Raw genomic sequence first — 14142 nt, forward strand, 5'->3', positions numbered from 1 at the left:
TCTACCCTCATGACTTTGAGTTTCCCCATCTGTAATCTGGGGCTAATAATGGTTACCGACCTCACAGAGATGGTTTGTAGCTTAAATGGGATGAAGAGTCTACAGTCCTTACGGGGTGCCTGGCACATGCAGGTGCTCCACAAATACAAGCGTTTTCCGTGATTGTTGTCATTACCCATGAAGTGCATGTCCTGTTTTATGGTGACATACACGTGCTGTATTGTGCACCAGGAGAGGGGTTTCCTTGTGTACTGTGTGAGCTCACTAGAGCATGTGTGTTCCGTGCTGTAGTTTGTGCTGGGTTGAATGTGTACTTTGGTTTTCTATTTGATGTGTGTGCATCTGCTCATGGTTCTTCATGTCTTTGCGTCATCTGAGGCTCTGCTGCATTGCACGCGCTCATGAACTGTAACGTCCTGCGCAGGGATTTTAGTGGTGTTGTAGAGCACGTCTGGCTGCTAATGGTGGACAACACAGACTGCTGCGTCTGGCTCACATGGTATTTTGTTTTTTTAAAAAAATTGAATTTGTCACTAGTATTTAAAAACTGAAAGGTTTCACATAAAATCAGATGACTACTTTCTCTTTTAAAAACTAAAAGACCCGACAATATTGCCCTTGCATTCTCATAATCTAATACTCTGCCCGACTTGAGGAGGACTGACCCCTTCAGGTGGGGTAGGTAGTCTCGAGTGCTCCCTCACCTTGACACCCAGGGGGCTTTAGCTGCGTTTCATCTCATTTGTGGCTATTGTTTCCATGCCCAGCCTGCTTTACCCCCAACCCCCTTCCCTCTCTGGCTTGCACAGTCATCTGGGATTGCTCCTCGCTGGGTTATGAAGGCGCAGAACCTGGATTCCTTTCCGACAAGCCCAAGAAGAGTTGGTGAGCGAGGGGAGGATGTGCACACCGCCCCCCCACCCAGGAGTCAAGCATCCCGGATTCTCTGGAAGCCCCGAGGTCTTCTGGACCTGCCCTCTGCATTAAGGTCGTAGCCGGCAGCGGTACTGACCCTGCTGATGGAGAAGAGCAGCCCCGGCCGGTCGGAGCACACGCCGGTGAAGCAGAAGCGCAGCTTCCAGTAAAAGAGGTGCTCCCAGATGAAGGTGATGAGGCTGAGGGCCATGGCGGCTGCCAGCATGTAGAACACGCCAGCCATGTTGTCGATGTCCAGCTGACTGCTCATCACTTCGTTCTTCTCGTTGTGGCAGATCCCCGTGAGCCACAGTGTCTCCAGCTCCTCCATCTCGCCTGCACAGGAGACAAGAGCCGGAGGCTGTGAGGAGCGGGGCATGCACTCTGGGTCGCGGGCAGACACGGCGGACTTAGAGCTGGGGGACCTGCGGGCACCTTACCGAGCGCTCCAGGCCTGCGCATGCTCACTTGCGTGGTGAAGCTCAAATGGTAACGGGACCTACCTAATACTGTCGTCGGGAGGATGAAACAAGATAAGGTGTAGTCAGGTGCAGTCCCTGGGAGGGGGTGTGTGTGGCTGTGTGTGTGTGGGTGTGTAATCATTGTCATTATGTTCTACCCATCCTCCTTTTCTCTGCCCGTGCACCCACTTAAGCCTGGAACAGGACGGGGCATAAACTGGCAGCTTGCTACCGCGGAAAGTCTCGCATTCCAGTTATGACTTCATCACTTACTAGCTGGGTGAGTGCAGAGCCTCAGCCCTCCTGTCTGTGAAATACACAAACAACAGTGCACCCTTCCTGGAGTTCTCATGAGGACCAAATGAGCTCACGTCTGCAAACGTCCTAAGTGCAGTGCCCGGCTCATAGGAAGTTTTCATAAATAGTAGCGTTCATGGGATTATTGCGAAGGAAATGCCAGCACATTGCAGGGCACACGGCAGTCCTCAAATATGTTAGTTTCTTCCTGCATCTTCCTTTAGAACATCTGGGATTGTTCCAAGATGCCACCCACTAGCAGGGCACTGAGGGCAGAAGGCATTGAAGAGAGACATCCCAATCAGCTCTGAATGGCCCCTTGCAAACTAAACACCTCCCCACTTCAGTAGGCAGTTAAAGAAGCAGGTGGAGTTTAGAGTGGGAAAGAAAAAGTAGACGTGCTTAGCATTATTTTGTCTTTCTATTATGTGCATTTCATCCAGTTGCCATTTAGGAGGAAATTCTCTGATCTAAATGTCTAGCAATTAAGCTAACTGTCTAGCAATTCACTAAACTATGGCACTTACACTATGATTCAAACTTTAAAAATTATCCTTCAAGGACAATGAAAATCAAACAGGACGCATATAATGTTAAATGAAAAGTATGACTATGGTGTGTGTGCGCGCATATATCTGTATCTAAGATACAATATGAAACATTAGTAGAGACAAGTAAAAGGAAACACTCCAAATGTTTCTTTGATTCTTTTTTGAAGAGTTTAGCATAATTACCGCTTTCATACTGCTGTCTTTTTTCAGTTTCGTGAAATTAGTGTGTGATGCTCTTGGTTGGTTCGCTCTCTTGAATGATTTGGCTGAACAGAGAAATCTAAGTTGATCCTTATTTTCCCTGGGCCTTTTGAAGATGTTACTGGGTTTTCTTCTGATCTAGATTACAGTTGTTGAGAAGTTGGCTAATAAACTAATTGTCACTACTCCCTACGCATTCTGTGGTTTTTCTCTGATGGCTCTTTAGATTTTCATTTTGTCTTTGGTGTGGAATGTAGGTGTGGACTTGCTTTATTATTTGTTCGGCTCTAGACTCAGTGTCATTCTTTGATGTGTGACTCAGGATTTTAATTCTGGAAAAAAATCTCACCCATTCTTGCTTTGAGTATCAACTCTCCCTATCCCCTTTTAAGAAAAAAAATTAGTAAACTTTATTTTTTTAGAGTAGTTTTAAGATTTCAGAAACATTGAGTAGAAAGTACAGAGTTCCCATAACTCCTCCCCATTCGCTCAGTTTCTCCTACTAACATCTGGCATTGGGGTGGTTTTTTGTTTTTTGTTTTTGTTTTTGTTTTTGTTTTTTACAATTCATGAACTGATCTTGATACATTAACTAAAGCCCAGAGTTTACATTAGGGTTCACGCTTTATGTTGTACCATTCTGTGGATTTTGCCCAAGGCGTAATGCCATGTGTCCATCATTACAGTATCATACAGAATAGTCTTGCTGCCTTGAAAGTCCCCCATGTGTGCTCCCCGATTCAACTCTCTTCACGCCCCATCCCAACCCCTGGCAACCACTGATCTTTTAATGGTCTCTCCAGTTTTGCCCTTTCCAGAACATCACATGGCTGGAACCAAAGTGCACACAGTAGCCTTTTCAGACTGGCTTCTTTCATAGGAACAAGATTTTTTTTTTTTTAAGGTGAGCAATCGTCTGATTTGTAAAAAGATGAAACAAAATTTAAAATGATACACAACATCAATTTCAAAACAGCATCAGAAAGTGCACGGTTAAGTATCTGTACTCAGCTCATAACAGAGCAAGTGGATAAGCAGAATAATTCGTACTGTAGCATTTTGCTATATGAACTGGTCGTAGAAAAAGCTGATAAAGGAAGGCAGGAGTGCTCTATCTTTGAAGAATTAGAACCGAGGGGTTCCAGAATCATCTGGCATCCATTCAGTGTTGTATTCATGGTTAGAAATGTACATGGTGGGAATCCAGGGATCTTCTGGATCCTTCCTTTAAGGTCCCAGTTAACTGTAGCCACAATGTTAACATTTATGCTGAGAACTATATGCATTTAAGTACCTCCACTTCTTTCCATGGCTTGACAGCTTTCTTTTTATTTGCGAATAATTTCCATTGCATAGATGTACAGTCTGTTTATCATTCACCTGCTGAAGGACACCGTGGAGGCTTCTGAGTTTTGGCAATTATGAATCATGCTGCTATCAACATCCGTGTGCAGGTTTTTGTGTGGACATCCGTTTTCAACTCCTTTGGGTAAATACCTGGGAGCACGACTGTGGGATTGTGTGGTAAGAATATGTTTAGCTTTGTGGGAAACTGCCAAACCCTCTTCCGAAGTGGCCGTGCCATTTTGTGTCCCCACCAGCAATGAATGAGAGTTCCCGTTGCTCCACATCCTCGTCAGAATTTATTAGCATTGTCAGTGTTTTGGATTTTAGCCATTCTAATAAGGTACATAGTGGTATCACACTGTTTTAATCTGCATGCCCCTAAGAACACATGATCATTCTATCATTTCTTCTGAAAATTGTGTTTAAAATATTCTAAACCTTCTCATTCTATCCTCCACGTTATTAACTTTGTTTTAATATTTTCCACTCCTTTATGCCTCTGTCCTACAGTTAGATGCTTCCCACAGATCTATTTTCCAGCTCATTTATTCTTTCATTAATAATATTTAGCCTTCTACTTTCATTTAATCTATTTTAATTGTGATATTCATCTGGCCATCTTAAAGTCCTGCCCATTCTTTTTATCATAATGTCTCATTCTTCTGTTATGAGTCTTAAAAACTTTTCTACATTTAATAATTTCAAACCCACCATCTTTCAGATTATTCTCTGCCCTGCCTCCTCCCCACCACCTTGGTTCTTGGGATTCACATTTCTCCGCTTGCTGTGTGCGCTGGCACTCATGGTGGATTTCTTCCTTTTGAGGTAACTTTTGAGGATGAGCTCATCTTTAGCAGGGTTGCTCTCCTTCTAAACCCCATGGGGCCACCAAACACATTGGGCTATAGAAATGTTCCTATAGTGGGGTTCTGAGTTTGCTTCTGCCATGGTTCCAGAGGCTTCCAATGTACCAGTTTTTGTATGAGAAAAATGTGGCTGTCACTGCCACACCATGTAGGTAGTATACACTTGGACCTCCATGCTCCTATAGGTTTTAATTTCTCACTCGGAGCTTCAAGCAGATTGCAAGACTTCTTGTACTTTCTTCGCATTGATGGACAGTTTTTTCTAATCTTTGCACAGATGCGTTGATTCACTGGGGATCTCAGATTCATGCAGTGGTATCATTTTCTACTCTCTGCACAGTTCAGGGCCCCCATGTGGATGCGAAAGCCTCGGTCTCCACCCCTAGGCCCTACATCCCCTTAGGCTGCTGTACTTCCACAGAGAGGTGCCGCGAGAATATCCCATTCCCATCTGTTTCCAGCACCTAGGGCTTCCCTGTTCTTTTGATCTTCACCGTGCTTTGTGCGAGCATGTGGGTGCGTATGCATGTGTGCATGCGTATGTGTGAATGTTCATGCATGTGTGTCTGAGCAAGCATGTGCATGAGTTTGCGCGTGAGTGCACGTGAGCGTGCGTGTGCATGGACTCGCTTCTAATCCTGCACCGTGATGTGTTTGCAGCATGAAAGGGGCTCCTGTCAATTGAGTCTCCCTTCATACCACAACCACATAGACGTTTATAACTTTTGTTATCATGGCTAAAAAAAAAAAAATCACATTTATGGGAGGAAAAAATAGGAAACCCAGCCTTTTGTAAATTCATTGCCCACAAGGAACGGTGTGGTTAATCAGTGGTGCAGGCACAGGTATGGGAAGGGACATCTTGGTCTCAGTTCCTTTCCTTCCAATAGCCTGCAGGGCTACCACGTGGTCACACTTGTCCTGGGGGCCTCTGTAATATCACCTCATCGTGCAGCCAACAGCCCCAGCTGCTCATCCAAATGCTCCTGCCTGCCACGTGCCTCATGTACATCACTGCTTCCTCTTCTCAGAAACACTGATGCCTTCCCTTCAAAACTCCAGCATGCTGTTGACTTCCCTCTCCCTTTGGAGCGTGCGAGGACACAGAAGTGACTCTCCGTGCCACGTTCTGTTCCCCTTGGTGTCATCCCAAACACAGCCAGGTCTGTAAGCCTAGAACAGCGTCAGTCTGGGTAGAAGAAACATCATTAGATTCCTTTCGTGATGCAAATATAAAGATCTTCCCTCCACCTTCTGACCTAACACCTGTTTTGAGTAAGTCGATTCGGTAAACCAGACCCATGTCACGCAAGGACAGCAAACGCACATTCCTCGATCCCAGTTACAGCCTCTGCTGCAATCATAGTTGCACTTATTCATTTCCTGCCTCGTGGCCTTCTACTGGTGCACTGAACTGTAGTTCAAATACTTTCTTATTTTGTTTTTAATTTACTCAAGTATATTGTAATCTCCTTGGGGGCGATCAGGGACCGTGTTTTATGATTTTGCTATTTCTCGTGGCCGCAGCACACAGCAAAGCACTGAATCCATATTTTCTGTTTCTATTTCTTTCCTTGCATCCTCGGGCTTAAATTAGGCAGCAATGCAAACATGTTCAGATCTGCTGGGTGAGTTTTTCTGCCATATAAATAGAAGGAAATACAGATCAAAAGGGAACTTGCCACGGGCTTGGGAGTAAGAGGCTGAGCAGTGCACATGTCGTCGGCTGGGGTGAAGTGGCAAAGGTCAGTTTTCGAAGGAGCAGCTCTAAGATGCTCATGCCACCGTCCATTTCTTCCATTACAAAGAGGCCGTGATCTTTGTCAGTGTGGTCTTGTGAACTGGAGCTGGTAAGTGGGACAGTTAAATCTGTTTCCCGGAGCAGACTCATTCGTGCTAGGAAGACAGAAGCTAAGCGCTCCCCTGGGAGCCGAGGGGGCGTGGGCTGCTGTGGGTTTGCACCCAAGAAGACTGGTCCCCGCATGATGCTGAAGCTTCCCCCTCCCTCTGTCTGTACCTCTAAGGACAGGAAGCTCTGCGCACCCAAGAAGGCTTCTGCAGCCATGAAGTCATGTCTGATCAGAAGTCCTGCCTGTACCTGGTCTTCAGGGGGGGAATGTTGCCTGCCACAGGTATCCCTGCGGACCTTGGGTTCTCTGCCGTCCCGAGGAAGGCTGTGAGGCCGGCACACAGAGCGGGCGCCCTGGCTCTCTCCCTTCCCAGGGTTGCCATTAAAAGGCAGAGTGGTGGGGCTTTGAGAGGTAGGAGCCAGAAAGATGTACAATCTAAAAGGGAATATGTGAGAATAATTGAGACAGCACCATGCACATGCCTGACACATGCTTCCACGAGCTGCCTGGATGCTGCGTGATATGCATCCAGCTCCTCACTCATGAGGTACGAGCCATGCGTTTCTCGTTTGCAAAAAGGAATCAATGAAAATGCAAGTAGACACTGTCCCGGAAATCACAAGAAAGAATGTTTTAGGTAGAAAATACCAGAATGAGCCACAAAAGGGAGCGCCCTTCCCCGAAGAGTTTGGGGAGCATGGCACGTCATCCTGGCAGGTCTGGAATGCCACAGGAGGTAGGAGGAGAGTCTGTATGCCTGCACTCAACTGCCTTCCACACCTACGACCCATTTGACCTTGGCCCAGAGACTCCACTTACCTATCCGTCCACTCATCCCTTCCTTGATCTATTTTCCTATTCTCTTATTTAACAAAGTTACATAAATTCCATTCCATTTCGAGCACTGTACTAGGATTTTTGAAAATTAACCCACGCGGCACTCATATCAACCCCATGTGGCTGGTGCCATTATCATACCCATTTTACAGATGAGGCAGAGAGAGGCATCAGTCTCTCTGGTGTCTACCAAGTGGAGCACAACAGTATTTAGCTCATACGAGTCGTGCTGGAATTAAATGAGGCTGCACGTACCTCGTGCCTGGCACACACTCATTACTCAGTAAGTATCACTGGATACGCCGTTCTTTGCTGCCAGAAGCCAGGGGGCCAGGGGTGGGGGGTGGTGTGTGTGTGTGTGTGTGTGTTGTGTGTGTGTTGTGTGTGTGTTGTGTGTGTGTGTGTGTGTTGTGTGTTGTGTGTGTGGATCACACACCCCTCCCTCTGCCCTGCCAATCTGTGGAGTCTGCGATTCCAGGAAGGCATGTCCAGAGAGAAGGCTTAGCCCTCCAAGACAAATCTGTTATGTCAAAAGTAAGAGAAATCAGTTCCTTATTTGCCCTCAGACTCATTCTCTGCACTTCCAGAGGGACTGCAGTAGGTTTTCAGATTAGATTTCATTCTATTCTGCAAGACTGTCTGAGAGCTAAGGGGATTGCTTCAGGAAAGGATTTTATAGCATGCCATGTGACTAGCCTTCAGACTTCCTGAGCATTTCTCCCCCGAGGTCGGTTGTAAAAAGTTCATTTTGAACCTGTACCCTTTAGGCTCCATCCAGGGCCTGAGAATGGGCTGCCATGCATCTTCTACAATCAGCCCACACACAGACCCTTGCGGGCACACATCTACTTAGAGTTTCTCTTGGTTTCCGGCCAGAGCCCCTGACCCTACACAGTGATGGTAATGGGGAGATGGCGTGTGTGGTTTTGAGAGGCTGGCTTTGATGCCCTATTTCATTTCTGGTCAAGCTTTTGGGTTCTTTGAGGACTTCATTTGGTTTTGCCTGCATTCATTCACTCACTTATTCATTCATTGAGAAAAGAGCACTTCTAAAGCACTGAGCACGCAGTCAGCGGCATCTCTGTATTTTTATACGGAGGCAAATCGCATATAGTCTTTGGGCTCCACGAGCTCAGAGTCCTGTGGAAGAGAGTGTCCTGCAAGCCAGTCATTCTGGCCGGATGAGATGACTGAACCTGCGCAGTGAGTGTTTTGACATCAGAGAGAGGTTCAGAATTTGGGGGAAGGAAGAATCAATGGAAGGAGGGGCCAACTGCAAAGGACTGGGCTTTTGTGCTGAGGAGTTGGGGTGTCCTGAGAACAGGGGGAGCATTGGAGGAGCTGTATGCTTGCTGGACCTAAGAGTCTTCAGTTGCTGTGTTCTCACACATAATGTAAGGCAGGCTGTTACAGGTGCGTGTGGGTGGCAGATGGGAAGGACAGGGATAGTGTGGGGTTTCCAGTAAATTCCATCCCAGTGACATAGTCACTTTTGGGGCCCTGTCCTGGTCTCAGAGGCAGGCAGGACATGCAGATTAACCTCTCCTGCTCCCAAGATATGTGACTGACTAGGGAGAAACCCATTTGCAGGAAGTCACTGATAAGGATCCACTGTGAATTGTCATCCATATCACCATTGCCCATAACAATTTACACTGGATATACCAGCTGCATGATATGCTGAAATCTTGCCGATGGCTACCTCTGGAGTGCAGCTCAGAGGTCTCCACTTCCAGGAAGTCTTCCCTGAATGCACAAGGATGTGGGTATGAGACCATGGTTTCTTCTTCCACAACATCCTGGGTTTCTCATCAGTAGGGAATCTGTCACACTAGAGTCTAGTCACTGTTTGCTTCTAAGTCCTCCCCATCGGGAGGTGAGTTTATTCAGGGTGGCATCCTGCCATATTCTTTTTGTATCCCCAGTCCCTGGTGCAGGGCTGGACACACAGTAGGGGGTTGTACAACTGTGTTGACTGCTGATGACACAAGGCTCCTCCTCTTGATTAGCTTGTGATGCACTGTTCTGAGCATCAGCAAAAACCTGAGAGAGGAAGGAATATGTGAAGCCCCAAGCAGAGGGGTCAGGAAGAATGTCTGAAGCCCAGAAATCAAGGCTGACTCTTGGGGCAAGCAAGTTCCAATCAAAGAGTCTAGCGATAGAGTTTGGTGGTTCCCCATGGGGAACCAACTTCCATCTATAGCCAAAAGACGTCAGGATGATGTTGCTGCTGATCCCATTAGGGTTGGCTGTGAACACCAAGAGGGGAACTGACCCCGTTTCAACCCCGTTTCATGTCTTGCCCAGGGATTGGGCACTTTGGGTTTCTCAGAAGCCCGAATGGAATTGGAAATGGCAAAGGAACAATTCTCTTTGTAGAGAATCTAGGGCACCATCATCGACAGGCTGGTGTTCTTGATGAGAACAGATTTGGTCTCTGTGAGCTCTGAACTGTGGTCCCCAGAGTGAGGACGTGCTCTCCTTGCCCAGTTGTCCTGGAAGGAAGCGCTGGTCAGATCTAGGATGTAGTCTGTGGACTTGGAACAGAGTATGGTCAGCCAGACCATTCGATTACTGACCTTGGTACCTTAGCTTCATCAATTTTACACTCTTGATTCAAAGCCAAGTGACCTTGGATCTGGAAATAATAGCATTCTGGAGCCTAGGACCTCTGTATCCATGACCTATGAGGGTCACTGAACAATCTGCTGGAGAGAAAAAAAAAATACCTTCTCTGGTGGTGGTGGTGGGGATAGTACAAGATTCTGGACACACACAGCCTAAATCTGGAAGATGCATCTCCCTTATTTAAATGTCAGAATATTCCATTTCGGTATAATGCTGAGAAGTCACAAAAGCAAAATAAAAATAGGCCTAAGCTTAAAAGGATCCAGTTAGATGCAGAGACAGGCTGTCTTTGGCATTAATGTGTTACTACTACCTTCCAGCTGAGGTCTCTGCTCTATGGACGGAGTCCGAGGCCTGCAGGAGGCCCTGCTGTTTGTCGCCATGGGGCTGGGGTTTCACAGGCCACCGGATCAACCGTGCAATTTGGAGTTGGGGAATTTTGTGCGCACAGGTCCCCAACCTGTGTCTCTTGAGGAAGAAAAAGGAAGCGTGCAGAGGTTGGGCTGCCCCATCAGACACCAGGCAACGTAGGTGGTCACAATTTTCCAACAGAGGGCCGGGTTGGCAAGAACCAATTCTCTGGAGTAAGGCTGCAGAAAAATGTCACGGGTGAATCCTGTATATACCAAGCACCACTGGAGCCTGCTTCATCCATCTGCTTCACACACCTAGAGATGGTCAAGCTGCCATGATTCAGAAGGCATAAGTACTGGTGAATTCAGAGTAACTTTTTGACAATTGCACATTTTCTCCATTGACAGTCCTGAAAATCCTATGACTCATCATGTAAGAGTGTGAGGGCTTTTTAAAAATGTCACAAAGGGGTCCTTGCATTTTAAAAGGCTGTAGATGGAAGGGGGAAGAAAAAGAAAAGGATAGCAATAATCCCACATCCCAGGTTGAGAAAGCTCTTTCTTTCTTCAGCAGGTAAAATGGCATCCCCACTTTTTGGCTCCTTTCTTTTTGGTCAACAAGCTTCCTGAGACTGTGGGGACCTTAAGCAAAGGGATCACATCCATTGCCCATTTTATCTGCATTCCCCATCGTCCAGGACAGTGCAGAGACTTAAAGGGCACTCAAGATTTGGTTGTGGCATGGAGGAGAAAGAGGAGGAGAGGGTGGGGAGGAAAGCAAAGGCGAGAGGAAGGAGCGATGATGTGACTGAAGATGGAGAAGGGGAAGACCAGGGGAAATGGGACCTGTATAGGAAGGACCCTATATCTGCTGGCAGTGCTGTCCATAACCAAAGTGGAAGGAAGACCCAGTTTGTCTTTTTATCGAGAGTGTGGGTTACAACTGAAGAGCGCGCTCAGACCTCCTTGATGATAGCCCTCTCCCCCTTTACAGGTGTAGGCGCTTCTCTGCCCTGCTCTTCCTTCTCCCAAATCAGAAGCAACAGATGAGGTGAGACCATTGCCAGGGATGAGGGGGGAGTGTAGGGGGATGGGGGCATGGTTGATTCAGATGCCAAGTCAAGAAAGTGTGTGGGGTAGACACCACAGTCCTCTTGCTCCGTTCTACACAAGCAGGGAGATGGAGAAGGAATTGGGGTCTCTAAACTAGGGGCTACGATCATACAACAACCACCAACCACAGGCATTGATGAACACACCTACCATTCAGTGACACAAGACCACTTTACCTCTCTCCTGGAAGGGAGAGACGGGGCACTCAGAAATTACAGGAACCACAAACTCTACTGATGGGAATGTACACTGGCCGTTCTTTCTCTGAGAATTGTTTGGAAGTATCTACTAGAACAGAGTATATGCACATTCTGTGACCCAGCAATTTTATTCATAGGTATATTCCAAACAATTAAGTGCCTACATGCACTGAAAAGGTACAAGAATGTCCATCAATAGCAAATGTATAAATAAACTGCAGTATATTCATACAACGGAATACCATGCACTAATAAATAGTTTTAGTTATATGCATTGATATGGATTAATGTCCTAAAAGATATGAATGAATAGATGTTGTATGATTCTACCATTTATTTGAAGTTCAGAAGGAGGCAAAACCTATCCATATTCATCAAGGTCAGAATGGTGGTCACCTTTGGGGGGAATCTTGGCTGGAAGGGAGCTTTCTGGGGTACTGGTCATGTTCTCAACTCTGATCTGAGTGGTGGTCACACAGTTGTATAAAAATTAATCTGACATTGAGATTTGTGCAATATCATGAACGTATGTTATAATTTACAGAAGAAAAAAAGCAGCAGAGGTATAGTAGAGGTATAAGGTGTTCTTCCATTTTGGGGGTCAAGAGAGAAAATAAGAAGGAAAGGGGAAGAAAAAGGACTTTCTAACCCAGAAAGCGAAAAAAAAACCACCCAATTTTTTAGAAACATGACATTTTTTTTTTTACAAAGAGAAAGTTCTTAAAGGATAAAGAGGGATGAGTTATGTTAAATTTTTCCATATTGTTGGAATTATTTTAAAAGAACGTGTTGTACTTTTACTATTGAAGCCAAAAGTCACCAATCTTTCTGAAAAGGTCTAACTAGTAAATATTCTCAGCTCTGTGGGCCCTGTGGTCTCTGTCCCAACTACCCCCCTCTGCCTCTGCAGCGCAATAGCATCCTTAGACACACACAGTGAATGAAAGGATGTGTCTGTGTTCCAATAAAACTTTATTGACAAAAAAAGCCAACAGGGCAATGTGGGCCATAGTTAGTAGAATCCTGATTTAAGCAATTAAAAAAAGAAAAAAAAATGATTATTTTAAAAAAGTATATATATGAACAAGAATAAACCCCAATTTAGGGAGACTCTTATCATTGTTATGATCGATGATACTTGCTGAGTACCTACTGGTGGGTACTATACTTAGCAGTTCTCATACATTATACCATTGAACTTGGTGAGGTCAGTGCCATTACGATCCCTAACTTAACGGGGAGGAATGCGGCCCTTAAAAAGGGTAAATAACTTTCCCAAGACCATAGAGCTAGGAGAGATCTGTTGTTGTATTTGAGCTCAAAGCCTTTGGTCTCAACTACACCCCATGCTGCTATATTTAGGACAATTTTTTGTGTGTGAAATATGACAAAGTTTTAATAAATTACTAAGATATATAAACTGTCCAGTAAAATCTATATGTAAAAACAGTTAAATGGCCAAAAAAGATGAAAAGACAACTCCCTTTTTTTCATTTTCACTATTCCAAGGAATTCTAAGGCAACCCTGAGATGCATCTTCTAAAACAGCCAAAAGAACAGTAATGCTCAAAGCTTCTAGACTGTTTTAAAATTGGTACATCAATTCATTATTAATAGTACTTTTAGATGGGAACAAGCCTTCTGGGCATTAATATGACACTATAGATGAAGACTCCTGATGATGTTTATAGCCATTAACCCTTCAAATTCTACATCTAAGAGTTTGTTGCAAATACACAATTAAAAAAAAAGAGGGGGCATGAATATGTTCCTTCCAGCATTATATGTACCAGCAAAAAAGGAATATTTTAACATCAGGAAAATAACATAATGAATTATGGTTTAAAAATGACTATGACATTCTATGCACAAATGTGAGGACCCGATTATGTAATGGCATGAAAAAATTCAAAATATAAGGTAAGTTAAAATAGTAGAATATAAAAGTGTATACAACCACTTATTAAATATATTTAAAGCAATGTGTCTGCAAGAAAAAGGCCCAGAAGGTAATACCTCAACTGAAAACAATTATGTTAAGGCAGTAGACTGGGTGATTTTATAAGGATATTATATTGCGTTTCCAAATAAGTGTTTACAGAATCATAGGCTGAAAGGGATTTGGGGCCAGTGTGTATCCATCCTGTAATTCCCCCATCAGGTTCTGTGACATCAGCGTTTGACTTACCAGCAAGCCATTCATTATGTCTTATTTCAACTTTGACGGTTCTCTTGACATTTGACTTTCCCTGGTTGGAGCGATTCATGGCTTGTCAGGCACGAATCTGGCACCACTGACCTTGTTCTAATCCTGGCGTCAGACTGATAATAAACACTGCAGCTCTGACTCTCAGGGGACCGATTGGGAAATTCACTGCAAACTTACGCCCATGAAAACCCTCAGCGCTCTCAAGCACAGAGCGAAAGTCAATGGCCCTCCAGGATATTTATGGATTTTATCTGTTTCTTAAGTAAGTGCTGTTCCATTATTATTCCAAATATGTCTCTAGTTAAAATTAGGAA

The 14142-nt window shown here is 45.0% G+C and overlaps 1 protein-coding gene across 2 annotated transcripts in view; it reads right to left on the reverse strand.

Moving 5' to 3' along the window:
* Positions 1–14142, reverse strand: part of GRIN2A (glutamate ionotropic receptor NMDA type subunit 2A) — a 379408-nt gene that overhangs the window by 16850 nt on the left and 348416 nt on the right. For both annotated transcript variants that reach the window (XM_032392269.1, XM_032392270.1), the window contains one exon: positions 1013–1251. In XM_032392269.1, the coding sequence (XP_032248160.1) occupies positions 1013–1251 (239 nt within the window). The remainder of the gene's footprint in view (positions 1–1012; positions 1252–14142) is intronic.

The sequence above is a fragment of the Phoca vitulina genome, unplaced genomic scaffold (genome assembly GCF_004348235.1).
Source record: "Phoca vitulina isolate PV1807 unplaced genomic scaffold, GSC_HSeal_1.0 scaffold66, whole genome shotgun sequence".
Taxonomy (NCBI): Eukaryota; Metazoa; Chordata; class Mammalia; order Carnivora; family Phocidae; genus Phoca; species Phoca vitulina.